Source organism: Erithacus rubecula (assembly GCF_903797595.1).
Source record: "Erithacus rubecula genome assembly, chromosome: 6".
In the NCBI taxonomy this organism is placed as follows: domain Eukaryota; kingdom Metazoa; phylum Chordata; class Aves; order Passeriformes; family Muscicapidae; genus Erithacus; species Erithacus rubecula.
This window is the reverse complement of record NC_136688.1, coordinates 58,413,249-58,440,643: the sequence shown is the minus strand read 5'-3', so window position 1 is coordinate 58,440,643 and position 27,395 is coordinate 58,413,249. Positions and strand designations below refer to the sequence as shown.

The following is a 27,395-nucleotide window of genomic DNA, read 5'->3' as shown; positions in this document are numbered from 1 at the left end:
CTCCCACACCGGACCGGCCGCGTCCGGAGCTCTCAGCCCGGTACCGGGACTCTCGGTCCAGCCACGCTCGGTCCGTGCGCATCCCCCGACTGCGCTCCGTCCATCCCTGCAGCGCGGTGCCGGCGGGGGCCCGGGGCGGTGCCGGCGGGGCCCGGGGCGGTACCGGGGGCCCGGGGCGGTGCCGGGGGCCCGGGGCGGTGCCGGGGGCCCGGGGCGGTGCCGGGGGCGGTGCGGTCGGGGCGGGCGCTGCCGGTGCCGGTGCCGGTGCCGGGGCAGGCGGGCGCAGTCGGGCGGGATGAACGGGACGGGCCGGGCGTGCGGGCGGGACGGGGCAGCGCTGCCGGCCGGGGCTCGCCCGCTGGTCAGCGCGCTCATGTTCTCGGCCGGGCTCCTGGGCAACCTCCTGGCGCTGGGGCTGCTGCTGCACGGCCGCCGCGGGCCCCGGCAGCGCCCGCCCGCGCTGTTCCACGTCCTGGTGCTGGCGCTGGTGGTCACCGACCTGCTGGGCACCTGCTCCGTCAGCCCCTTGGTGCTGGCATCCTACCACCGCAACCTCACCCTGACCGCGCTGGCCCGCGGGGGGCACATCTGCCTCTACTTCGGCTTCGCCATGAGCTTCTTCGGCCTCGCCACCATGCTCATCCTCTTCACCATGGCTCTGGAGCGCTGCCTGGCCCTGGGGCGACCCTACTTCTACGAGCGCTTCCTGAGCCCCCGCACGGGGCTGGTGGCCCTGCCGGCCATCTACAGCTTCTCGGCCGCCTTCTGCTCGCTGCCGCTGCTGGGCTTCGGCCGCTTCGTGCAGTACTGCCCCGGCACCTGGTGCTTCATCCAGATGCACCACCAGGCCGGCGTGGATGTGGCGGGGCTGAACGTCACCTTCTCGCTGCTCTACGCCACCCTGCTGCTCTTCCTCATCGTGGCCGTGCTGCTCTGTAACCTGAGTGTCATCGCCAACCTGGCCCGCATGCACCGGCGGGGACAGAGGACGCGCCGGGTCACCGGCCCCGAGCAGCCCCGCGCCGCCGGCTGCGGCCGCCGCATCTTCTCCATGGCCGAGGAGATCGACCACCTGCTGCTGCTCTCCATCATGACCATCACCTTCGTCATCTGCTCCCTGCCCTTCACGGTGAGTGTCATTGTCCTCTGTCCTCTCCCCAGCACCCACGTTTCTCTCCTGCTTTGTATAAAGCTTCCCCCAGCTCTGCTGGACAAACCTCGAGGCTTGGAGTGGAAGTTCTGCTGTTCCCAAAGCTTGGGAGAGCCCAGCTCAGCCATGAGCTTGGCAATTTGCACATCACCTGGGGAGTGGGGAATCACTCCCTGTATCCCCAGTGCCAGGAGGAGGAGGGGGTGACAGGAAGATGGGGTGGGAGGAGAGTGGGGAGATGGGAGAATGGAGTGGCAGGAGAATGTTGTAGCAGGAGGATGGGGTAGCAGGAGAATGGGGTGGCAGAAGAATGTGGTGGCAAGAGGATGGGGTGGCAGGAGAATGGGAAAATGGGAGAATGGAATGGCAGAAGAATGTGGTGGCAGGATGATGGGGTGGCAGGAGAATGTGGTGGTAGGAGAATGTGGTGGCAGGAGGATGGAGTGGCAGGAGGATGGGGTGGCAGGAGAATGTGGTGGCAGGAAGATGGGGTGGCAGGAGGATGGGGTGGCAGGAGGATGGGGTAGCAGGAGAATGTGGTGGCAGGAGGATGGGGTGGCAGGAGAATGGGGTGGCAGGAGGATGGGGTGGCAGGAGAATGTGGTGGCAGGAGAATGTGGTGGCAGGAGGATGGGGTAGCAGGAGAATGGGGTGGCAGAAGAATGTGGTGGCAAGAGGATGGGGTGGCAGGAGAATGGGAAAATGGGAGAATGGAATGGCATAAGAATGTGGTGGCAGAAGAATGTGGTGGCAGGAGAATGGAGTGGCAGGAGAATGTGGTGGCAGGAGGATGGAGTGGCAGGATGATGGGGTGGCAGGAGGATGGGGTGGCAGGAGAATGTGGTGGCAGGAGGATGGGGTGGCAGGAGAATGTGGTGGCAGGAGGATGGGGTGGCAGGAGGATGGGGTGGCAGGAGGATGGGGTGGCAGGAGAATGTGGTGGCAGGAGGATGGGGTGGCAGGAGAATGTGGTGGCAGGAGGATGGGGTGGCAGGAGGATGGGGTGGCAGGAGAATGGGGTGGCAGGAGAATGTGGTGGCAGGAGGATGGGGTGGCAGGAGAATGTGGTGGCAGGAGGATGGGGTAGCAGGAGGATGGGGTGGCAAGAGTAGAGGTGCTCTCCCACCCCACAGAGGCTCCAAGTCCAGGCCATGTGCCTCAGGCAGGGACAGGCTGGGGGGATCAGCATCACTGATTCCCAGGATCCAGGAACTTATGGTGAAGGAGTGAGGGATGGCAAAACAACCAATTACACTTCTAGAGATGGGATGAAGGAGCTGCCCTGGGCTGGAGGCAGTGGATATCTGTGCTGGGCAGGATGAGTTATCCCAGATTTCTGTGGATGGAAATGCACAGATTCCATCCCTGGAGATGCAGGGAGACAGTGATTTCTGCTCCCCTGCAGCAGCACCGAGGCACAGGCACAGAGCTGGGAGGTTTCTGGGAACAGAGAACTGGCACAGCAGCCACAGCACGTGCCATCCCCAGGGATCTGCCCACATCCCATCCCATCCATGCACGAGGCTTCCAGCAGAAATCCAGAATCAAAACAACCAAGTGAGGAAGTGCAGAGAGTGAGTGCCCTGCCTCTGTCTGGGCTCTCCCCTCCCAAGGGCCACTTTTCACCTCTCCAAGTGCTTTTCCAGCAGGAGCATGGATGGCTCTGGAGCAGCTCCAGCCTCTGCCCAGGTGTGGGAGGCCCCCAGTGCAGGAGGCCAGTTGGTCCCATTAGACATTAGAAGTGATCCCATCAAGGCTGGGAGCACAGCCAGTGCTGATTTCATACTCTTGGTGTTAAATAGACTCTACCTTCCCTTCACACTCCCTTGCTTTTCCTTAGGGAAAAGGAAATAACCACAGGATGCAGCCAAGCCAGGGTTTTAGGACAAAGGAGTAGTGTCCAGATGAGCATCCCAGGAGCCTCAATGCCCTGAGAGACACTCCAGCTGCTGACCATGAACCCACAGAGGATGGACAGCTCTTCCCGTGTCCCAAAAAAGCCCCAGTTTGGCTGCCTGTGGTCAGTGGGAAGCGGAACCCCTCGGTGGGGCCACGTGGGCAGGGCCCTGTGTGTGTGCTGGGGGCAGAGGGGCTGGGAAAGCAGGGCTGGCTGGGATCCCATGGGCCCTGTGGTGGCAGATAGAGCCTTATCCAGAGCCAGCTTCCCTTTTCCCACCACCCTGCTCCCATCTGGGGCTGCTCTTGGCAGCAGCTCAAACCCAGCTGCCTCCTTGGGGTGACACTTTCTCTCCTGTCCCCAGCTGCCCACAGCAGCCACCACTCCTCCCTGGGGCAATCCAGGCACATGAGGCCACGAGGGCACAAATTCCATCCCAAAAACCAGCAGAGTTTGGGAATGCTGCCTGTGGATGTGCCATGGGTGGTACCCAGCAGACCCCAGGCAGGGGAGGATGCTCCTGCTGCCCATCCCCATCCAGGCATGTCCCCAGCCCCGAGTGAGGGGGTGGGAGTGACCCAAATGAGTAAGGAGTGCTGAGTCACCCTTCCAGGAAGCCCCAGGGCTGGGATGAGTCGGCAGTGGCAGGAAGGAGCAGCAGGTCCAGCGCCCCTCACCCTCATCCTCATCCTCACCTCACCCTCTCCCTCTCCCTCTCCCTCTCCCTCTCTGCTCCCCTGTGGTCTCCATCACTTCCTCCAGCAGCCACTGTGGTTCTTGAACCTGCCTGGCTGCCATTTAAAGGTCATTTAAACCCACAGAGTCAGCACATTGCCTGTGACAGCCCAAATCACCCCAAAAGAGCTGCCTGGGGGCAGATCTTGGGGAGCCCAGGCTTGGAGTTGTTTCTCCCTGTGAGTTGTCCCTGGTTGAGGGAGGAGGTTGTGGGACCCCACTGTGACCAGCTCTGGGGTTCTGCCAGCACAGGAAGGACCTGGAACTGCTGGAGTGGGTTCAGAGGAGACTCCAAGTTCTTTAAAGGGATGGAGCAGCTGTGCTGTGAGGAGAGACTGGGAGATTGGGATTGCTCACCCTGGAGAAGAGAAGGATTTGGGGTCACCTAATTATGACCTTCTAGAACTTGGAAGGAACTATAGGAAAAAGGGAGAAACACTCTTTACAAACACCTGGAGTGACAGGACGGGAGAAATGGATTCAAACTGACAGAAAGGAGGTTTGGATGGGATATTGGGAAAAAAGTCTTTACTGTGAGGGTGGTGAGGCAGTGATACAGATTGTCCAGAGAAGCTGTGGCTGGAAGGGATCCAGTCCAGCTTGGATGGGGCTTGGATAAACCTGGGATAGGGGGGTAAACAGAAGCATTGTATGGCAATTCCACAGAGATTCCTTTATTATCCAGCATCTCTATGAAGAGTTCAGGGACAAGAACTGGAGAACTGGGGGAAAAAACTGGATTTTTAATGGGGGAAAGCAGGGCTGGTACCAAGGGGAAAAGGCCAATGGGTTACAAAGGATTTCCATGGGTATGGGGTGGCATCACTGAAGCCTTTGGGGGTAGCTCAGCATGATAAGGGAAGATGTGCCAAGCTAAGGAGCATCCTTCCAGGTGGGATGAGATAATAACACCCCATTCAAAGGACACCCCACTCAAGGGACACCCCATTCAAAGGACACCCCACTCAAGGGACACTCCATTCAAGGGACACTCCATTCAAGGGACACTCCATTCAAGGGACACCCCATTCAAGGGACATCCCCATTCAAGGGACACTCCATTCAAGGGACATCCCCATTCCAGGGACATGCCCATTCCATGGACATCCCCATTCAAAGGACACCCCATTCAAAGGACACCCCACTCAAGGGACACCCCATTCAAGGGACATCCCCATTCCAGGGACACCCCATTCAAAGGACACCCCATTCAAAGGACACCCCATTCAAGGGACACCCCATTCAAAGGACACCGCATTCAAAGGACACCCCATTCAAGGGACACCCCATTCAAAGTACATCCCTCCAGGGCAGCGCCGTGGCGGGGAGTGGCAAAACAGATTTCTGAGCTCCTCCCCACCCCGCCCCACCCCTGACCCCGCAGATCCGAGCCTACGTGAACAAGCTCAGCCAGGAGGAGGCGGATCACGAGTGGGACCTGCTGGCCCTGCGTTTCCTATCCATCAACTCCATCGTGGACCCCTGGGTGTTCGCCATCCTGCGCCCGCCCGTGCTGCGCCTCCTGCGCTCCGTGCTCTGCTGCCAGCTCGCCCCCGCCGCCCCTGGCGGCCACACCGTGTCCCCTGCTGTCCCCAAGCTGGCGCGGCCACACCTCTGCGGGCAGTAGGTGTGGGATTCCAGCAGAATCCTGCCTCCTGGGAGGGGCCGAGGGAGCTCTGCCTTAGGGCTCGAACGGTGGCGCAGGGGTCACCTGGTGAATTCTCACAGGGATGAGTTTGGGAGGGTTGGAGTCCCTTGGGTGCTGCCGTGGCAGCTGGAGAAAGGCTCAGCCCTGAAGCTTGGGGGGTTTTGCTGTGACCCCAAGGCTGGGGGGTGTTGGGAAGCAGAGGTTCCTGCTGGGGTTATTCCCAGTGAGGGTATTTGGAGATGGCTGCAAACACCTGTCGGTGCCCCCAGATCCCTAAGGATTAGGAAGGAGAGGAAGGGAGCAGTGTATCCTCAAAAAATTTCCTTTTTTTAAAGGCAGGTTGCCTAAAGAAATGCATTTTTTCAGGGGCAGGTCTGTGGGCTCATGTCTGTCTGTTTGTCCAACACCCCTGAGATTTAGGCACTGATGGGTCCCTGAGGGGCACCAAGGTACTAAAAAAGCCAAATTTTGGCACTTCCCTGGCGCTGTGATGGAGCAGAGCAGCCCCTCCTCAGCACCCATTTGGAAATTCCCTTTTCCCCCTGATTTTTTGCAAGAGCCAACAAAGGGAATAAAGAGCCTGACCAGGGAATGGTCACAGCTCTACATCCAGGGTGCTGCTGCTGGTGTCCTTGATTAGGACAAATATTTATTCAAAATAAAACAAAACCAAAAACAAACAAAAAGCAAAAAACCAACAGCAAAACCATCCAGGTCATCAATCCTGCCCCATTGGCAGTATCCTTCAAGACCACTATTTTGTTTTCTGGGATTCCTCTTGCTCTTTGGGACTCCAGGATTGTTCCCACTGGGATGAGGAGCATCCAGCTGCACACCCCAAGGCCACCAGTGCCATTAGGAATTTTCTTGTGGCTCCCACTTGAGCAGCACCCAGCACACCCAGTGTGCAGTTCTGAGTGGGGAGTCTCATTTGGGAGCTGCAGCTCTGCTCAGGGAGCCCAAAGGTGCCAAGATTTGGGGCTTTTCTGTGGTTTGTGAGTCGAGGTGATGTTAAAAAAAAAAAAAAAAAAAAAAAAAAAAAAAAAGTTGTTATTTAAATAATAAATGTCTCTCTCAAAGGAGCCTGCTGAATCATGCATGGGTTTGTGCTTGTGATGCTCCTCAGGGTAGATCTGGCTCCTGGAGGAAATGTCTTGGATGTGGGATGAAACCATGGGAATGGGGGGAGAGGGCAGCAGGAGAGGCTGCCTGGGGAAAGTGGGTGCCTCCAAATTCCTAAAAAGTGGCAATAAACTGTATTTTTCAGATGCAGAATGACATTTTTTTTTTACCAGAGCTACAGAAATCCACCCCCCCCCTCCCATCTCTGAGCTCTTCCCTAAAACCTGCTTGTCCCACAGCCAGGCACAGACCTCCCACCTGTTATCAAAACACAACCCCCAAAAATACCCACCCTAAAAAAAGGCAGAGTTGAGGTCACTTCTGTCAGGCAGCCAAAATCCACAGGAAGTTTCCTGGCCTCCCAAATGAGTGTGGGCAGATGTCAGGCAGGGGCTGCTGTTGCTCAAATGGGTTTTTTTTTGGCAGCACCCTGTGGCTGGGGGGGCTTTGCAGGGGGTGTGGAATTTTAGGGACAGGGTTTCCAGATGTGCCTGCCCCTGGGGGTGAAGCTGGGACCAATGGAATGTCACCAATCCTGGTGCCAACCTTGGGAACCCAAATTTGGCATCATCCATTTGGAGGGCACAGTTTTCCTTCCCAAATTATTCCCTCCTCCATGTACACAGCAGCAGGAAAAACACATTCTGGGCTGAGTTTTTGGGCTCCCTTCGTGTCTCAGGGTGTGCTCAGCTGGAAAAGGAGCCAAAAAAATTTGGGAAGAGCCTTGAGTCCTTGAGTTTTATTTATCTGGATGGTCATGACCTGGTTGCTCACGCTGGAATTTCAGGACCAGTTGCCTAATTCTCCTCTAAGCCAGAGGGAATGGCTGCCTGGCATGCAAAAGACAGAAAGAAAAAATTTTTAAAAAATGGGAAAAATGTTGGAAATGGCAAGGAGGTCACATCCTGCAGGGACAGAACGTGACAGGGTGGGAAGAGAAGCCAGCAGCATCTGGGGCACAACCCAAAGGCAGGATTCTCCCAGAATCCAAAGATTCTCTCCTGCCAGCCCCCAGCTCCTCTGCTGACCACTAATTACCAGTTGCTTGGGGTTTTTTTTGGGAGGTTTGTGGCTCCTGATCAGGAAATGCAGGGCTGGGAGAGAACCTCCCAGCATCCATCCCCTGGGATCTGCTGTTTGCTGCAGCAGAGTCATTCCCCCAACCATCAGGACAGCAATCCTGGCAATTTGGCTCAGGGAAATGATTTGCATCAATTTAATGCCAAAATAAAAGAGAAATTGATGTGTGCAAGGAGAAGAACTCCTTAAACTGAGTCCCTTTGCCAGGATGCATCCTGAGGTGCTGGGCAGGGATTACCCCCAAGCTCTGGAATAAAAAAAAACCTCTTCCTTTCCCTGCTTGCAAAGGAGAAAAGAGGCAGAGCCTTCCCCAGAGCTGTGTGAGGACAAGGACTGTGAATCTCTGCATGCTGAGCCATGAGCCTGCACAAAATGCTGCTTTTATTAACGTCAGGCAGCAGCCTTTGGAAAAAGCAAATTAATTTGCCTCTCATCAGCTCCCTCAGCTCAAATACAAGATGACAAAGTTTCATTTCATTGTCTGTGCTGGCCCTTAATGACTTTTTTATTCCCACACCGGAAACCTGCTGGTGCAGGGAAGCTGCAGGCAGGTCTTTAATCCTGAATTTCCATCTGGGAATCTGCTGCTGGAGGGGAGGGAGGGAGGGTAAAGCTGCTCCCAGGAGGCAACAGGGAGCATCAGCTGCCCCTCAGACTCCTAAAAATGGTGAGATTTCCACAGTGGCTGGAGGGATGAGGGAGTGGGGATCTTCTCCAAAATCTGACAGAGAATTGTGGAATGGTTTGGGTTGGAAGGGAATTTAAATCCCATCCAGTGTCACCCCTGCCACTGTCCCAGGCTGCTCCAAATCCCACCCAACCTGGCCTGGGACATTCCAGGGATCCAGGGGCAGCCACAGCTGCTCTGGGAATTCCATCCCAGCCAGGAATTCCTTCCCAATATCCCACCTAACCTCTGCCAGTGGAAATCCCCTTATTCTGGCATTCAGCCCCTTGCCAAAATCCCTCTCCATCCCCCAATGATGGTGATGCCACGCCTTGGTTTTGGGAAATAGGGATTTTGGGAGAGTGGAGAAGAAAGGAAAAGCATTTCCCTGTTCCTCCCTCCTTTCCTGAGTTGTTTGGAACATCTCATTTCTGTGCTCTCAGCAGGGAGGAAATTCTCATTTTTGGCTGTTTTGGCTCTGGTTTTACTGGGGCCATAAAATCCTGTCCACCCCATTCAGGGGGGTCAGGAAATGTGGGCAAGGTTTGGGAGCACCCTACAAAGGTGGGGTATGGATGGGATAATGGGATGGGATAATGGGATGGGATAATGGGATAATGGGATGGGTTAATGGGGTGGGATGGGATGGGACAATGGGATGGGAAAATGGGATGGGATAATGGGATAATGGGATGGGATGGGATAATGGAATGGGATGGGATAATGGGGTGGGATGGGACAATGGGATGGGATAATGGGGTGGGGTAATTGGATGGGATAATAGGATGGTATAATGGGATGGGATGGGATGGGATGGGATGGGATAATGGGATGGGATGGGATGGGATAATGGGATGGGATGGGATGGGATGGGGTGGGATAATGGGATGGGATAATGGGATGGGATAGTGGGATGGGTGCAGTGGTGTGTCTGAGCCCAGCATTCCTACAGAGCATTTCTGGAATTGCTGCACCAGTTTGGGATGCTGGAAGTGAGGCAGAGCTGCCTTTCCAGGCACAGGAGCCCTCCCTGGGCTCCAGAGGGTGTGATCCAAGTTAAATTGGATTCCATTAATTAGCCAAGGAAGTGACTTATGGGGCCATGGCATGGCTGGGCTTCCCATCTGGTTCTGCTGTGGTTCCAGGGCTTCCCATGACACAGGACAAAGTCACATTTGGCTTCACCACAGCTGCCTTCTGCTCTTGCAGCTGGTTTTGCACCTCTGCATCCCCTCATATTCATGGGAAACCTTTCCTCTGACTCCTCTGGGTCACCATTCTGAAAGAGGGATCAGCCTTTTCCAGGTTTTTGGTTGTTTTTTTTTTTTTTGTTGGTTTTTTTTTTTTTTAATTTGTTTGTTTGTTTTGGTGTTTTGTTTTTTGTGGTATCCCAAACTTCATAGGCTTAAAATCAGAGCCTAGCACCCAACACTGAGACCCAAAAATCTTCTCCATGTGAATACTCCTAGCTCTCCCAGCAGAGCCTTGAATTTACAAGCTTTTTTTAACAATACAAATAATAATAACAATTTTCATTCTGGCTTTTGGGTTCAGCTTTGCAAGGGGGTGAATCTCTCATATGACTTTTCCCCAGTTTACCATAAACTGTCCATTTCTCAAGTCTAACTAATTTTTTTTAGCTGTGGGTGTGACCTCCTCACTTTGAAGGGCTGTGCCCAGACATTTCCTTATGTAACTCTGTTTTTCTCTTACTCTGACACAGAAAACAACAACGTGAACATCCTGGTTTAGTGCAAGGTGTCCCTGCCCATGGCAAGGCTTGGAATAAAATGGGATTTAATGTCTGTTTTCCATGATTCCATGGAACTGCAGCTCTCCTGCTGCTCATTTTTCCTCACAGATGGAGCTGAGTGTGCTGGGAGGGTGAGCTGGAGGATCCTGGGATGGGGCTGGATCCTGTATCCCTGAATGCCTAAATCCTTGTATTCCTGCATCCTTGTATTCCTGTATCCCTGTGTCCCTGAATAGCTATATTCCTGTATCCCTGTATCCCTGCATCCCTGCATCCCTGTATCCCTGCATCCCTGTATCCCTGTATCCCTGCATCCCTGCATCCCTGTATCCCTGTATCTCTGCATCCCTGCATCCCTGCATCCCTGTATCCCTGCATCCCTCCATCCCTGTATCCCTGTATCCCTGCATCCCTGCATCCCTGTATCCCTGTATCCCTGTATCCCTGCATCCCTGTATCCCTGCATCCCTGTATCCCTGCATCCCTGCATCCCTGTATCCCTGCATCCCTGTATCCCTGCATCCCTGCATCCCTGCATCCCTGCATCCCTGTATCCCTGTATCCCTGCATCCCTGCATCCCTGTATCCCTGTATCCCTGTATCCCTGTATCCCTGCATCCCTGCATCCCTGTATCCCTGTATCCCTGTATCCCTGTATCCCTGCATCCCTGCATCCCTGCATCCCTGCATCCCTGTATCCCTCTATCCCTCCATCCCTGTATCCCTGCATCCCTGCATCCCTGTATCCCTGTATCCCTGTATCCCTGTATCCCTGCATCCCTGCATCCCTGCATCCCTGCATCCCTGTATCCCTCTATCCCTCCATCCCTGTATCCCTGTATCCCTGCATCCCTGTATCCCTGCATCCCTGTATCCCTGCATCCCTGTATCCCTGCATCCCTGTATCCCTGCATCCCTGTATCCCTGTATCCCTGTATCCCTGCATCCCTGCATCCCTGCATCCCTGTATCCCTGTATCCCTGTATCCCTGTATCCCTGCATCCCTGCTATTCCCTATACTCCTGTATCCCTGAATCCCTGCTATTCCCTGATCCATCCTTTATCCAAAATGCACACTCAGGCAAAGGATGGAACAGAGCTCCCCCCCAGAATCCCCCCAGAGTCCCCCCCTCCATCTGGGAGACATCCAACCAGAAAACCAAACAGAAGGACTGGGAAAAATCCAGCCAGAGCTCCCAGATGATCCACAAGTGACTGAAAACAGAAAGAAGGGAAAGTTTTACAAGCCTGACTGGGACATGGAGCTAAAAATACAGTGGCTGTGCCTCGGGGAGGGACTGGGTGTCCAGGGCCACTCTTGTTTGTGCCCAGCTCACCCCCAGAGAAAGTCCTGGCCCTGCAGAGCCTCCAGATGAGGTGTGAGGGGATTTATATTCAACTCCCTGCTCTCCATGCATCCTGCAGGGAGGGTGGGATTGCACTTTCCTGGAGCCCACAGGCTTTTCCAGAGGTTTGGGAGGGGCACTTCATGTCCCTGTTTAACAGCCTGAGGCAGGCAATGTGTTGGGGACACTCCTGGAAATCTCCAGGGTTTCCCTGCCAGACTGATTTTGATTTTTATTTTTAACTGGCTTTCCCTGAAATGTGCAAAGATCCAAGTCCATCAAACCCATGGGGAAATGCTGCCCATCTGTCAGGGCTGGGGCTGTTCCCAAATCCAGCTAAATCTTCCAAACCAAGAGACTAAACAGTGTCAAACTCACATCCAGCATCTGGGTTTTATAGGGGCCATAAAAGCTTCAAGGCATGGTGGAGGATGTCTCACCATCCTGCTCAGTGTGATGAACCTGTGACCTCTCCCAAAAAAACCCACACTTATTAGGAAAAAGCAGAACCCCAAGGGCAGCCTTGTGAGCTGAGCTCATATCAGGAGGAGAGCAAAGCTCCTGGGGTTTCCAAGCAAGTCAGGCCATAAATCTTTGTAGGGTTTCATGTCCCAGCACTGTGGCTCTGGTTTCATTGTGGTTCCCACTGGGCTGCTCCAGATGCAGAAGGTGTCAATTTGTGGCTGAATGAAAAACTCTCTGAAAAACCACCTGAAAATGATGTTTTTCTGAGCAGCTGGGTTGGGAGTGAGCTCCTGCCATAGCCAAAATTCCAGCCCTCAGGTCTGGCACGTCCCATCCCTGGAAGTGTCCAAGGCCAGGCTGGACAGGGATTGGAACAACCTGGGATTTTGGAAGGTGTCCCTGCCCATGGCAGGGCTGGAATGGGATGGGATTTTAAGATTCCTTCCAAAATGAACCATTCTGGGATCCTATGGTTGCTGTGCCTCAGTTTCCCCTCCAGAAACCCATTCCATCATCCTCCCCAAACCCATTCCAGCATCACTCTCCTCACCACCCTCCTCCCTCTGCAGCTGGAAGGTGCTGGATAAGCAGCACAGCAGTGCTTGGCAGAACTGGGATGGATAAACCCACCAGGAATGTCATTTATTGGGACCCCACTATCCCAAACACCACAGCAGGGACAAAGCTTTATCAATCTGCTCATGTGGGGGCAGGAGGAAATGGTGAGAGCCAGCACAGATGGGAAACATCAAAGCAGACAGGGTTTTGAACAGGGTTAAAAAGAGAAGTCTCTGTTTATAAAAAGCCATTCCAGGGCGGTTTGGAGCCTGTTTATCCCTGGACATTCGTGCTACCAGAGCTCTGGCCCTGCAGAGCAGGGGGGTTTGTCATGGGGAGGGGATGTGTACACCAGACAACATTTATTTGTCATGAGCAGCTGCTGTTTCCTCTGCTCCAGACCTTTGCCATGCAACTGGAGCTGGGAATTGAGCTGTGAGGTCTCTCTGAGGGCTCTGCAGAGGCTGGGTTGAGGCACAGATCCATCAGGATGAGTCTTTGGGATTCACTCCCAGCAAATCAATGCCTGGGGAAGGCAGGAGCAGCCTGTGCCCTGCTGAGGGGCTGCTTTGGAAAGCTGTGGAGCTTCCTCCAGCACCCCCAGGTCACCACCATCCCAGAATGTTCCTGCAATCCCTCCTGTCTGCTGAGGGACAATGGGGATGAGGAGGAGCACAGAGCCTCTGCAAAGCTCCTGCAGCTCTGCAAATAGGGATGGGGACAGGAGAAAGGGGGCAAGAGAAAAGGGAAGGGGGATAAGGGATGGAGAGCAAGGGAAAGGGGAAGGGGATGGGGGAAAGGGAAGAGAAAAGGGAAAGGAAAAGATAGAAGGGATAAAGGATAGGGAAGGAAGATGGGGAAATGGGAGGAGAAAAGGGAAAGAAAAAGGGGTTCAGGGACAAGGGAAAGGCAAAGAGAAATGAGGAAGGAAAAGGGGACAAGGATAAGGGAAAGGCAAAGAGAAATGGGGAAGAGGAAATGGAGCAAGAGGATGTGGAAAGGGGACAAGGGACAGGGAACAAAAGAAAGGGGAAGGGGTTCAGGGGAATGAAAGAAAAAAGGGAAAGGGGCAAAAGAAAAGAGAAAGGAAAAGGGGGCAAGGGACAAGGAAAAGGGGAATGGAATGGGAAAGGGCAAAGGGTAAAAGGAAAAGGGGAAAGAGGACAAGGAAAAAGCTTCCAGGCTCTGTCCTGGTGTGTCTGAACACTGGAATTGCTGTGCCCAGCTGGTTTCTCAGTGTGTGGCATTTTGCCATCGTCCCTCCATTCATTACCTTTGGCATTCCCCAATTTTGGCAGCCAGGTCAGCCCTAGCAAACCTGAGCATTCCCTACAAGATCCAGTGGGAACTGGAGTTTGGGAATATCCTGGGACAGCAAAATGCAGAAGCCCTGATGTGCCTGAGAGGGTTCAGGGATCAAAACCAAACACCAGGACATCCAGGCAGGACATCTGCTGCTTCCAGCAGCTCTTTCCCCCTCACAGAGGTACTTCCCCAAGTGGTTTGCTCAACACTTTCCTCTTGGTTGGGTTTTGGTTTTTTTTGCTCAAACCAGGCCAGTTCTGCCTCCCTGGGCATTTTCCTGCCAGTGCATCCCACTGCTGCCACTTCCAACTGCAGCACAGAGAAACTGGGATCAGCTTTGAGCAGCCAGAGTTCCCACAGTGCCAAACACTTCTCCAGAGCTTCACAAGAGCTGCTCCCTTAATTATTCATGATTGGGATTAATGTGCAGCACTTGTTGGAATAAATCAGGATTTACAATGTTTATAATCAAAAATCTCCCTTTGAGAGGGGGCTGCAGGGCCCAGGGGTGTAACATCCCTTCTGTTTGGGGCACTGGAGAAAATATTGAGCATCTGGCAACTTTTGGAGGGGGATCAGCTCTGCCTGAGCATGGCAGAGATGCTCCCAGGGATATCTGCTACCCCCACCCTGGAGCACATTCCCCACCCCCTGCCAGCACAAGGATTGAGGTCCAGTCACCAACCACCATCACATTGCTGCTTTTCTCTATTTTTTTCCCCTCTGGGGAGAGAAAATGTGTTTTCTCACATTTTTCTGAAGTCATTGTGTGTTTTTAGAAGGATGTGCTAAGCCAGGGAGGATTTCTTCTTGCAGGCGTGTGTTCTCTCAGACTTTCCTTCACACAGCAGTGCCCAGTGCATTTTTAAAATCCTAATTAATTGCCCTTTCACCCCTTTCACTGGTTCCTTCCTGAGAGGAGAAGGTTGCTGGCTGTCCACATAATGGACAGGGGGCACTTTTGGGATCCCCATCTTTGCAGGGAAGATCCTGTCTGTGAGATCCTTGTCCTGGCATCAGGGTCCCTGTTTTTCTCTGGGTGATCTCTGTCCTTGTAGGGGATCATCGTGGGATTCTCATCCTCACAGAGGGTCTAAACCCCTTTTAGAGTGTCCTTGTCCTCCTGTGAATAGGACATCCCTGCCCTCTTAGGGGATGGCAGCAGCTGAGGGGAGCTGGTGTCTCCCACAGGGAGCCACATTCCAGGGGGGACAGCCAGGATGGAAGGGGACAAGGAATTGGCTGCAAATCCAGTCTGTGGGACATTCCCAACAGAGACCAACAGCTGCTGTGGGCTGGAAAATCCCACAGAGCCTCATGTTGGGGGGTATTAGAGCAGGACAGGGCAGGCAGAGGTCACTGTGAGAGGGCAATGGCCAGGAGAGCAAAGAGGGATGAGCAAGAGCTGAGCTCTGCAGAGGATAAAGTGATCAATCTCAGCATTGCCAGCTGGGAATGAGGGCTGGGAGGGACAAAAAGTCACTTTTCTCCATCTGGTAAAAAATGGAACTGCCTGTAAGTCTAATAAAAACTATCTCCTGTCATAGAATCATGGAATGGTTTGGGTTGGAAGGGACCTTAAGGTTCATCTCATCCCCTGCCATGGCAGGGACACCTTCCACTGTCCCAGGGTGTCCAAGCCCTGTCCAGCCTGGCCTTGGACACTTCCAGGGATCCAGGGGCAGCCACAGCTGCTCTGGGCACCCTGTGCCAGGGCATCACCACTCCCAGAGGGAGGAATTCCCAGTTTCCACTATCCCACCCATCCCTGCCCTCTGGCAGTGTCCCATTCCCTGTGTCCTGTCCCTCCATCCCTTGTCCCCAGTCCCTCTCCAGCTCTCCTGCAGCCCCTTTAGGCTCTGAGCTCTCCCTGGATCCTTCTCCTCCCCAGGTGAGCACCCCCAGCTCACCCAGCCTGGCTCCATATCCCAGATATCAAGCAGCAGGGCATTCCCAGCCTCACTGGAGCACTGAATTCCCTACACAGGAGGGTGCAGAGAGGGGTTTGCACTCTGGGGGATCAGGGGAGATCCATGGAGTGGCAGAGAGCAGAGCAGGGTTACACAGTCCTTGCATCTGATGACTCAATCCCCAACCATCCCCGGGATCTCAGAGAGATGTTGCTCAAGAAAAAAAAATCATGGAAAGCTGAGGAGGTCCAAAGGAAATGGACAACAGGAGGCTTGTGATTAAATGGCTTTAACTCATATCCTAAAGACATAGATCTGCTTGGGGAGCTGCTTGGGGACAGGAATGTGTAGGGCTGGCCCTGCTGGCTCACACTGAAGGACTCTTTGTAGCTTGTCTCCATCAGCAGACATGAGCTGGGATTTAGGGAATGAGTCCAAGGATAAGGGAAGCCAGAACAACCTCAGCTGGAGCTGGACTGTGGCTCCCAAAAGCCAATCCAGCCCCTTTCTGAAGGGATCCCCAGCCCCAAGGCACTTGGGGGGTATCCAGGGATTTGTCCATGGGTGGGGAACACACCTTGTGGGGGCAAGGGGGGTAGGGGGTGTCCTGGCAGGGGGAAAAGTCAGGAACTGCAGCCAGCTGGCCCCTCTGACACGGCAGGACATGGGGAATAGTTGAAGCTCTGCCATCAGGAGCTGTGCTGGGCTGTGTTGGGAAGCCCTTCCCATTCCCTGGGAACCAGACTGCAGAGTCAAGTCAGATAAAGTAAAATATGTGAGACCTGTCCCAGCTGGAGCAGACTCCTGCAAACAGCACTGCTGGCTGCGAGAGAGGAAGAGAGAAATCCCTGCTGGGGAAAATTCCAGCTTTCCTCTTACTCAGCCCAGCAGCATTTTGGTGAGCTGTGTGTCATCCCTGGAATGTTCCTGCATCCTCCAGGGCCAGGCTGCCCCAGTGAGGGTGACACTGGCACTGGCAGTGTCCCATCACCCTGTCCCATCTGCTGTGGGGTGGCATGGCTGGGTCACCCAAAAAGCCACAGCCCTTCCCAGGCCATGAATCAAAGAGGGATTTCCTCCAGCCAGGGCAGCCCTGGGGTGACACAGCCTGAATCACATTCCCACCCTCCCATTTCACTCTCCATGGCTTTCTCCTCAGCTGCTTTGCTGCCAGGGAGAGACATCCCTGTTTGCCCATTCCCAGCAGTGGGGACAGTCCCTGCTGGGACTTTTCTCCCAGAAAGCTGCAAACACCAATTCCAAACTGGGAGAAAGGACTGTGTGTCCCTCTGGATGGACAGGAGGGCTGGATGCCACCCTCACCCTGGGGGTCTCTGCTGCAGGTGCCACCCAGGATGGCCACCCTGGTGTCTTTGGGGATGGTGGTGGTGCCACACAGGAGGCAATGCTGGGACCTCCAAACCTTTTGGGACCAATCTCCCAACATCCAACAAGCCAAGGCTGCAGCATCATGTCCAAGCTGGAAGCCAGAGACATTCCCAGCTCCTGCCTCCAGCACCACTGGAATCATGGAGTGAGGATAAACAGACAGGGTGGGTTTTGGTGGCTGTTTATTTATGGATTTTGGGTTTTGCTGATGCCCCAGGGACGGGGATGAGTGGGAACATGGAGCACTGCCAGGTGGGACACAGGAATGTCACAGCCAGCCCTATAATTAAGCCAGCACTTAATTAAGCTCCAAAAGCACTTTGAGTGCATCCCTGGAAGGGAAGACTCTGGTGAGGAGCTCGGTCTGGCCTCAGAGAAGAGAAGGAATGAAACAGGATCCTGCCTGCACCTGGAGCCTGTGGAGCCTCACTGCTGCCTCCTCCCCAGCCCCAGGGAAGAGCAAGGGGCTGCAGGAGGGGCAGAGCCCTGGAGCTGCTGGGATTTGTCCCTCGGGAGCCAGAGTCCCTGAGGATGCTGTGGCAGAGCTGCCAGCTCATCTTTTTCATGCTTTTCTTGAAAGGAGAAGGAAGGATGAGTGTCACCAGGGCGGGACCCAGGAGGGGACAGCCAAGTGACTCAAAGCAGTCGGTGCCACCCTGGTTGTGCTCTCAGCTCACCCCCAACACCTGGAGATGGGTTTTGTCACACACCTCGTGTCCTTTTGGGGCTGTGCCCTTCCTGGGGAGTGTGTAGGGGTTTGGGGAGAGACACTGGGTTCAGCAGGAGGGAAATGTAGGAGCCCAGGGATGGCTCAGGAAGAGACAGGATTTGACTCTGGACACATTTGCCTGGCAAGGAATCCCAGCCAGATATTCCTGGTGCCTGGCCCTGCTGCCTGCTTGGATTTACACCCAGCTCTGAGGTTCCTGAGCTCCAAGCTGGGTGTCTGGAGTGGGGAAGCTGCTCCATCCCTCTGTCACCTGATTTCTATGAGCAAATGAGATTATCTGGCTGCTGGTACCCACATTTCAGCATCCCTGTATTGACAAGGAAGATGATGCTATTTTCCCCCATTTAGTTTCCAGGTCCATGGGGTGGGATGTCTCCAAAAGCAGCCCCACAGATCTCCCCACTGCCACAGGAAGGGTAATTCATGAACAGATGTTGGTCATTCCCCTTTCTCATCTCTGTCCTGGGCTGGGGGACTCTGGCAGCTGCCCACAGTTCCAGCTTTGTTCCTGAAAGCTTTTCCAGCTATTTTTGGGCAGCAACTGCCTTTCCAAATATTTGCTTTGGTGTTGGTGCCTGCCCCTGCTCACAGCTGGGGCTCCCTGCTGTGCTAAGCTGAACTCTCCCAGTGCAGCATCCCTTGTATTTCCAAATCCAGGATCCCACCTCTCCCCATGGGTCCCTTCTCCCACCTGTGTCCCTACACCAGGATCCACAGGGAGTCACCTCAGCCCTGCAAAGCTCCCACTCACCAACCTGAATCACTCACAGGCCCAACTTAAGGAGACTCCAAGACTTCAAACTCAGCAGGAGCCTGAGGTGATGCTCCATGCTCTGCACAGAGGCTCTGCTCTGCCCTCTCCTCCAGGCAGGACTGCTCATGGAGCAAGGCTGGGATAGGGACACCAGGGATTTCAACCCCAAGAGCCTGATTCAGCCCTGGGGACAAGAAAAAAACACCTCAGGTTGCTCCAGGAGAGATTTAGATTGGCTGTCAGGGAAAGGGTTGCCAAGCACTGGGGGAGCTGCCCATGGCAGTGCTGGAGCCACCATCCCTGGAGGGATTTAAAAGCTGTGTGGACACACTTGGGGACATGATTTGGTGGGACTTTGCAGTGCTGGGGGAATGGCTGCACTCGATGATCTCAGAGGACTTTTCCAACTTCAGTGGTTCCAGGATTCCATGGCTTTGGCCTCTCTGGGGCTCCTGGATTTTACTTTGTGGATTCATGTGCACAGCAAGCTCAGGCAGTGGCCAGTGCAGAGAACAACACTGAGTTTAGCAACAGAACCACTTGTGTTGCCAGCAAGCCAAGAAATCCCATCTGATGGGCTCTTCCCCATCTCCCCTCTTTGTGCACTCCTTGTTGGCCCTTCCAACTCAGGATATTCTGTGATTCTCTGGTGTGTCCCCATCCTTAAGGAATAACACAAAGCCAGGCTGGCAGCAGTGCTCACTACAGGGCAGAGAAAATATTAAAAGTATCTGTGGTGTTTTCCATGTTTAAAAGCTTTTAGAAGGAGTGCTCTCAAAACCGTGGGATGCTGGAAGCAATCACAGAATTTCTTCCAAGTTTTTCACCCTTTGATTAGAACCAGAGTGGTTGTCTTGGAATGTGGATTTTCCGAATTGGCTGCGAATTTCCAAATTCCCAGCCCCTCCTGGATTCCCACCTCCCCACTGCAGAGCCCAGCTTGCCCTGCAGGGCTGGGGCAGAGCCGGGAGCTTTCCCAGCACAGCCAGGCTGGGGAACTGTCCCATGCATTACCACGGAGCTGATTCACGGGCTTGCAGCCACTCTTTCAACACACAGGAGGCATTTGGCAATTCCATGGGCTATTAATAGAGGCAGGCTGCTCTCCTGGGCCCCACGCCGTGCTGGAGGGGTGAGGGAGAGCAAAGCAAACTCTCAGGGAGGTGAAGGGCTGAGTTTACCTAAGGAGAGGTCGGGAAATAACTTGTCGGGAGCAGGAACCGAGCGCTGCCCTGTCCCCACTTATCGCTCCCAGCCAGCCCAGAGGGAACAATGGACAATGAGCAACAATGTCCCAAAGGGGACCTGCTCCCTCCAGGGCCCCACAGAACCTGGGGGCTCCTGAGAAAGGCACTGGGAAGGGATTATTGGGGGTGCTGCTCTTCCAGCCTCAGCCTGCACAGTGGGAATGGAGCAGGAGAGCAGAGCTGCGAGTGCAGTACCAGGAACACGTCTGTGGGGAGAGAAAATAGAGACAGAAGGTGTTCTGTGAGGAGCTGGTCTGGATTGATCTTCCAGCTCCAGGAGGATGGAGCCAGTGGTGTCCTGTCCATCCCCCAGAAGGGATGGAGACCCCACCCTGGCCACCCTGCAAGCAACAGCTTGGGGGCTGGGGGTACTTTCCCTGGGGGCTGGGGGTACTTTCCTGGGCCATTTGTATTTTTAGCAATGAAGGCAGAGGTGAAAGAGCCTCCATATGTCATGAGGAGCCCCATCCTGCTCAGCCACCACCCCTTCCCTCACATCCAGCTCCATCCTGCACTGCTCCCCCCCTTCCCCAGCACAGCCCCTAACCTCTGCTATTCTGGCATCAACCTCTTCCATCCCACCCCTGGACCGACATCTGTCTGTCTGTCCCCAGACTGTCCCTGTTTGACAGGCAGCAGGGGCATTGTGTGGGCTCGGGAGCTGGTTTGGGAGGGGTGGGGACACGCTGGGGTGGGGTCACACTGGGGTGGGGACATCCTGGGGTGGGGACACGCTGGGGTGGGGTCACACTGGGGTGGGGACATCCTGGGGTGGGGACACGCTGGGGTGGGGTCACACAGGCAATGATGGACATTGCGGGATCCTTCCCCATCCCCTCAGGTGATGCCAAGGGCACAGGGAACACATCCAGGGCACCAGGATGGATTGCATCGGTTGTCACTGTCCCCACCCAGCCCAGGGGACATGAGCCAGCTCACCAGGTCTTGTCCTGCTCCACATCCTGGCAGCGCTGCTGGAATCTGTCCAGGCAGATCTGTCCTTCCCGGGGCTCTGCTCCTGCCTGGCAGCATCTCCCTGCCGGGGATCGCATCCTGTCCTGCCTCTTCTGCCATCCTGCAGCTGTATCCCACACCAGGTTTGCCAGGAGGGACTGTGGCTGCTCATCAGTAATCCAGGATGGGTTGGGAATTTGGAAATTCGCAGCCAGTTAGGAAAATCTACATTCCAAGACAACCACTCTGGTTCTAATCAAAGGGTGAAAAACTTGGAAGAAATTCTGTGATTGCTTCCAATGTGCCACGGTTTTGAGAGCACTCCTTCTAAAAGCTTTTAAACATGGAAAACACCACAGATACTTTTAATATTTTCTCTGCCCTGTAGTGAGCACTGCTGCCAGCCTGGCTTTGTGTTGTTCCTTAAGGATGGGGACACACCAGGGAATCACAGAATATCCTGAGCTGGAAGGGCCAACAAGGAGTGCAAAGAGAATTTCCTGTTGTTTTGAACAATAAATTGTTTTGCTTTCAGGACAAGCACATAATCCTTTTTTGGGTGTGTGTGTATCTTTGTTTCATCTTCTGATAATTAAAACACTCCCTGAAAGGCTCCTGAAGCACATCCAAATGTCCACTGAAATGAAGTCCCACCAGGTTTGGAGCCACAGTTGATCCTTATCAGCCAGGAAATCTTCAGCTGAGCCTGCACCCCCGAGGGAGGCAGAGCTGTGGTTTTGGTTTATCCAGACAAACACGACTTTTATTGCTACACGGTTGAAGAGTGAGCTGATAACATCATTGTGGAGGTGATCTCACATCACTTGAGCAGCAGCATTGACACAGGGAGGTTGATGATCTTCAGTGTGCAGGACAGGTCCTGCTCCTCCAGCCTCCTGGGAATCACTCTGTCTCTCCAGAACAGGAGCTCTGCCCCCTCTGCCTCTCTCCTCACCCCAGGCTGTACCTCCAGGCTGTGCTGGATGGGAATTGGGGTGGCCTTGTCCAGTGGAAGGTGTCCCTGCCCATGGCAGGGTTGGACTGGATGCCCTTTAAAGGTCCCTTGCAACCCAAACCACTTTGTGATTGATTCCATAAACACCCTCAGGGTGTTTCTTTCTGCTCTGCTCTGCCCTCCAGAGCTGGAGGTGTTGGAAACAGCCAAGTGCTGGAGCACTTCCTCTGGTGGAAGAGGAAACTTTGGGATGCAGACCCCATCAAACTGCCCTCAGTATCTTTAATATTTTCCCCCTGTCCATACATAACCTGGCACATTTCTGCCTCCACAGATTTTGGGCTATAAAGTGGAAAAGACATTTGGTATTGAAAAATAAAACCCCAAGAAACCCAAAGTCACCTGATGTGGTCCAGGACCATGGCCTGCATCCAGAGCAAACCCACAGCTGGGTTCTGGCAGTGATGGGACATGGAGAACCACATCCCTTCCCAAGTCTCTGCACTGGCACCAGCAAAGTGGACTCAGCCCAAAGCTCTGAGCATCCCAGCTCAGCCTGGGAGGCTGGAGCTGATGGATCCCACTGGTGATGATGGAGAGGAAGCCAGCAGGATCCCACTGGGAAGCTGTTCCTGACCTCCAGCACTCTCTGGTGATGCTCCAGCCTCAGTCCAGCAGCACTGGGAGAGGCAGGGATTTGTGAAGGCACAAAGAGATGTGGCACTGACCCCTAGTGACAAACTCCTGCCCCAGCCCTGCACGGGAGAAGGGCTGTGCCTGGAAAAGGATACGTGGATAAGAGAGGGGACATGGGAATGCTCCTTGTCTTCCACAAACCCTGAGCAGGGAAAGGATCCTGCTGATGAGGGGCACCCACCACAGGCCCCCTGCTCCCACCACCCAAAAGAGATGCAGAGGAGCTTACTGGATGTAATGAAAAACCCAATTATTGCACTTCAAACTGCCAGTGGGGATGGGATAATTGGAAGATTCTTGGCTGTGAGGATGGTGATGCCCTGACACAGGGTGCCCAGAGCAGCTGTGGCTGCCCCAAATCCCTGGGAGTGTCCAAGACCAGGCTGGATGGGGTTTGGAGCAACCTGGGATAGTGGAAAGTGTCCCTGCCCATGGCAGGGATGGGATGAGCTTTAAGGTCCCTTCCAAGCCAACCCATTCTGGGATTTGATGCTGATGATCAGGGACAGGATGGGAAATGAGCAATGTAGAGTTGATGGAACTCAGCAGTGTAAGGACCTGATGGAGCAATGACGGGAACACACGAAGGATCAGCTCACACCCTTCCCTTGGGAATAATGCCTTTGATCAGCAGGCTGCACTTTATTCCTTTAAATACATACATTTTGGCTCAAGGCCTTCAGTCCAAAAATGGTCTCTCTCAATTAAGGGCTTCCAGGAGAGCCCAGGAATAATGATCTATTTCTGGATGTTTCAGAAGCCTCACAGCCATGTGTGCTGCTTGCAGAATGAGAAACAGAGAGTTTGCAATGCTCTTTGCCATCCCTTATCAGCATTTTTTCCTCTTCCCAGAAATTTCAGAGCCCTAAGGAGTAGGAGGAGGATCTGACACCCAGCAGTGCTGTGGAAGGAAGATGTTCATTGAAGGGAGTGGGATGATCATTTGGAAGGGACATTAAAGCCCATCTAGTTTCAACCCCCAGCCATTTCTTGTCCCCAGATGTGCAGAGGCTGGAAATCCACTTCCTCAGGCTTTGCATTTCCCCAGTTAAGTTTTGGATGTGAAGCAGCTCCATCCCTCCTTGGAAGGGTCCAGCCTTGCCCTTCATCTCCCTCCCTTCTTCCACAGCACAGCTTTCCACAGACTTTGCTCCCTGCACCATTCCCAGCTCAGGAGGCACCAACCTCACTGCTGTCACTGAGAGCAAAGACAAATGGAGGCTGCAAATAACCCCCTGGGCTTGTGCCCAAGAAAATGCCAGCAGTGAGGAAAGCCATCTCCCAACCTGCCCAGCCTTGGGATTTGCTGGCAGAGTTTTGTCCCAGCTATTCAGGACTGTTGTGTGACCTGAGCTCTGGCCTCTGAAATAAATCTGCTCCCATCAGACCCTCCTCTTGCCCCTGAATTCAGGTCACAAGTCAGGTGTTAAAATAACTGGGGGCTGGTTGGAGCAGCCCTGGGGTGGTGGAATGCTGGTTTCAGTGCAGATGGAATTGCAGGATTTTCTGTCACACATCAGCAGAGCTTCTCCTGCAACCAGGGAGGAGAGAAATGGGCTTTTTATCTTGGAATCACTCACCCCTTCCAGCTCAGGGACAACTGAGTGACTCTGAGCCTTGGGGAATCTACAGGGCAGGGCTGATTTGTCTTTCCCAGTGTAGCTTGTTGCTGAACAAGCAGCCAGGGAACAGCATGAGGGATGTACAGACACGTTCCTGGCATCAGAAGCCCCCAGCACTCTGCAGCAGGGAGTGGCCTTTCCCTTCAGCACTCCCTGACAGCTGAAACCACTTTTCTCCTTGCAGAAAAGGCTGGCAGAGTGTGATGTTTTCCAGGGCAGCCCCACACCTCTCAGAGCTCGCTGTGCCTCTTGCCCTGCTTGTCCCTGGCTGCCATCCTCGGGGCTGTCCCCCTCAGGCCCCTCCCAGGGGAGGCAGCTTCCTCTGCCGTGCTCTGCTGGGATGGCTCTTCCCGGCTGGCAGTGTCCCCTCCTGCAGTGTCCCCTCCGGGGCTTTTGGGCGGGTGCTGTGCCGGGGTGTCCCCAGGGTGAGGCACAGAATGCTCCATCATCTGCAGGAAGTCGTAAGCAGGGAGTGGTGGCTTCCAATCTTCCTCAGACAAAGTACCTGAGCAGCAAAGACAGTCCCAGTTAGCAGGGAAAGAGTTATGCCCCACCTCCAAGGATATTTCCCTTTCTGAGGAATAATGGCTTTCTTCCTCCCCATTCTAATGAATACAAAATTTAAAATCTTTTCTGAAAGATCACAGAAGCACAGAACAATTTGGGTTGGAAGGAACCTTAATGATCATCTCACTCCAACCCCTGCCATGGGCAGGGACACATTCCACTATCCCAGGTTGCTCCCAGCCCTGTCCAGCCTGGCCTTGGACACTGCAGGGATCCAGGGACAGCCACAGCTGCTCTGTGCCAGGGCCTGCCCACCCTCACAGTCAGGAATTCCCAATTCCCAATATCCCATCCATCCCTGCCCTCTGGCAGTGAAGCCATTCCCTGTGTCCTGTCCCTCCATCCCTTGTCCCCAGTCCCTCTCCAGCTCTCTTGAGGAAGGCAGATCCATTCTGGCTTCCTCCAAAGCCTCATCAGGCTCATCAAGACACCAGGAATGCAGTGAAAAGCTCCACAGAACAAGCCAACCCCTTATGTCCCAAAGCCCCCAGTAAAACACCAGCTTCTTCATCCTTTCCTATTAAAAAAAAAATGCAGGAAGGTGCCTAAAGAGCAGCTACTTCTTACACTGACAGCTGGGAGCTGGGAGGGTTTTTATTAGCAAGCTGTGGTTGAGAATGGGAAAACACAGCCAGATTTGGGGATTATCACAGGGAAAAGATGTCAATTCCAAACTATCCACGTTTGGCTCTGAGCATTAAACAGTCCCAAAGCAAACTTGTGAGTGTGGGCATTCTCTCCTGGCTGGACTATTTGTACTTCTCCAGCTCTAACAAGCAGAGCTGGTTTTTCCATCATTAAATTCCAGGGCAGACAATTTATTGCATGTAGTATCTTCTCATAAACAGACTGGAGCTCACAGTGTGTGCTTGGGAACGTTATAAACCTGTGTCCACTTACTGCTGGGAATCTCCAGTCCTGCTTGGAGCCTCTCCAGCCATGATAAGATGTTCATCTCAGTGATGGACTGCTCTGATGGGAACTTGAATACCTGACCCCCAGCATGGAGGTTCACCCACAGGAGAACAGGCAAGGAAGGTGTGGTGGGAAAATAGGTCCTCAGGATCCCATATCCCACTGGAGTCTTCTTCCTGTTGGGAAGAGGAGAATCAGGTTTGGCAGCACACCAGGTCTGAGAGGCAAAAAAACCAACAAAGCCCTTAGGTCCCAGCCAGCAAGGCACAATTTGGTTGGATTGCAGAAGTATCATCCCTGCAAGTGTTCAAAGCCAGGCTGGATGGAGCTTGGAGAAACCTGGAATTGTGGAAGGTGTCCCTGCCCATGGAAAAACAGGATGGGCTTTAAGGTCCCTTCAACCCAAAGCATTCCAGGATTCTCTAAGCTTGATGCTTAAGGAACCTGTTAGGATCCAATGGAGAGAGAGCTGACAAAGCCTGGATGTGTGAAGAAATCCTTGAGCAGGACAAACTCTGTAGGAAGGTGGGAGATGTTTTCCACCTTCAGCTTCTAGGAACAGGTGGGACAAGAGTGGGACAGCTCCTGCAGCCCCCAGGGTCAGAACCTGACTGCAGGGAGAGCTGCCAGCTCCTTCCAGCCCAGCTGCTGCCACTGCCCCATGGTGACAACAATTCCACAGGGATGGAAAGGCAAATTCCTCAAGTGACACAGAGAGAGTGGAAAGAGGACAGAGGGACAGCAAGCTCACAAAGGTGCTGAGACATTCCAGCACTGTTTTGAGGCTCCAGGTCTGAGCTGGTTCTTGCCCTGGGAATGAGGGACTCTTTTTAGGATGAGGGACTTTTGACAAGGACATGAAGTGACAGGACACAGGGAATGGCTTCACTGCCAGAGGGCAGGGATGAGTGGAATATTGGGAACTGGGAATTCCTGGCTGTGAGGGTGGTGAGGCTCTGGCACAGGGTGCCCAGAGTAGCTGTGGCTGTCCCTGGATCCCTGCAGTGTCCAAGGCCAGGCTGGATGGGATATCTGGGACAGTGGAAGGTGTCCCTGCCATGGCAGGGGTGCAATGAGATGATCTTTAATTCCCTCCCACCCCAAACCACCCTGGCATTCTGCCCTGTTTTGTGGCAGTGCCATTTTGCTCTGGCACAGGAAGGCTTTTTGTGTCTCAGGCAGGCAGAGCAAAGGCAGATGTGTAGGTGGGGAAGTTCCAGGGCTCTTGTTCCTGCTGCATTACTGGCAGCCCAGTCCCCTTCTCTCTGAGCACATGTGCATTTTCCCCCTCAGTAGCTCCAGCCCACGCTGGACAGCCCTTCCCAGACTTCAAACACATTATGATTAAACCACTGAAGTTTCTCTGGGCTTGGGCAAAACAAATAGAGGCCAAAAACTCAAAATGCAACTAAGAAGAGGAGGATTTTAAAAAAATCCCCTTTCCCACAATCTTCTATATCTTAGGTCTTGAATTAATTTTGCTGCTTGAATATTTTTTAAGTTTATCTTATGGGGCGTCTGGTTGAACCTTCATGTGAAAACTTTATTTCCCCAGTCAATCCCCTCTAATTGCTGGTGGAAAATCACCATAAGACATTCCAGGAGGGCAAACTTCCATTTTTTTCTTCCCACATGCAACAAAAATACAGTAACACCAGACCCAGGGTCAAGCTACTACAAGGACTAGAGGATATTTTCCTCTACTGAAGAAGATTTCTGCAATCAATTAAATATTTACTAATTTTACTTTGTCAGGCAATTTTTGCAGCTGCCCAGAACACTGAGTGAACCATTGCTCAATGGTTTGACCTCCCAACTCCTGATGATTTCAGACCAAATAATCACATTACCAGCTCGTGTTCTCAGTAATTGCAACTTCAGGGTTTTGTTTTTTTTTTGTTTTTTGGTTTTTTTTTCTGCAAGGCTCAGA

General features: G+C 53.6%; 2 protein-coding genes across 2 annotated transcripts in view; one reads left to right on the top strand and one right to left on the bottom strand.

The window, feature by feature from the left end:
- The first annotated feature begins 237 nt into the window (after positions 1–237).
- Positions 238–5,457, top strand: PTGER2 (prostaglandin E receptor 2). The gene is made up of 2 exons (XM_079310007.1): positions 238–1,129; positions 5,167–5,457. Exons 1-2 carry the CDS (start codon positions 296–298, stop codon positions 5,407–5,409), a joined length of 1,077 nt encoding a protein of 358 aa, XP_079166133.1. The 5' UTR covers positions 238–295; the 3' UTR covers positions 5,410–5,457.
- A 17,668-nt stretch (positions 5,458–23,125) lies between these two features.
- TXNDC16 (thioredoxin domain containing 16) overlaps positions 23,126–27,395 on the bottom strand; it is a 34,632-nt gene continuing 30,362 nt past the window's right edge. The window contains exons 19-20 of the mRNA XM_079307825.1: positions 25,451–25,641; positions 23,126–24,488 (exon numbers count right to left, since the gene is read on the bottom strand). Coding sequence (XP_079163951.1) covers positions 24,214–24,488; positions 25,451–25,641 — 466 coding nt within the window. The 3' untranslated portion in view covers positions 23,126–24,213. The remainder of the gene's footprint in view (positions 24,489–25,450; positions 25,642–27,395) is intronic.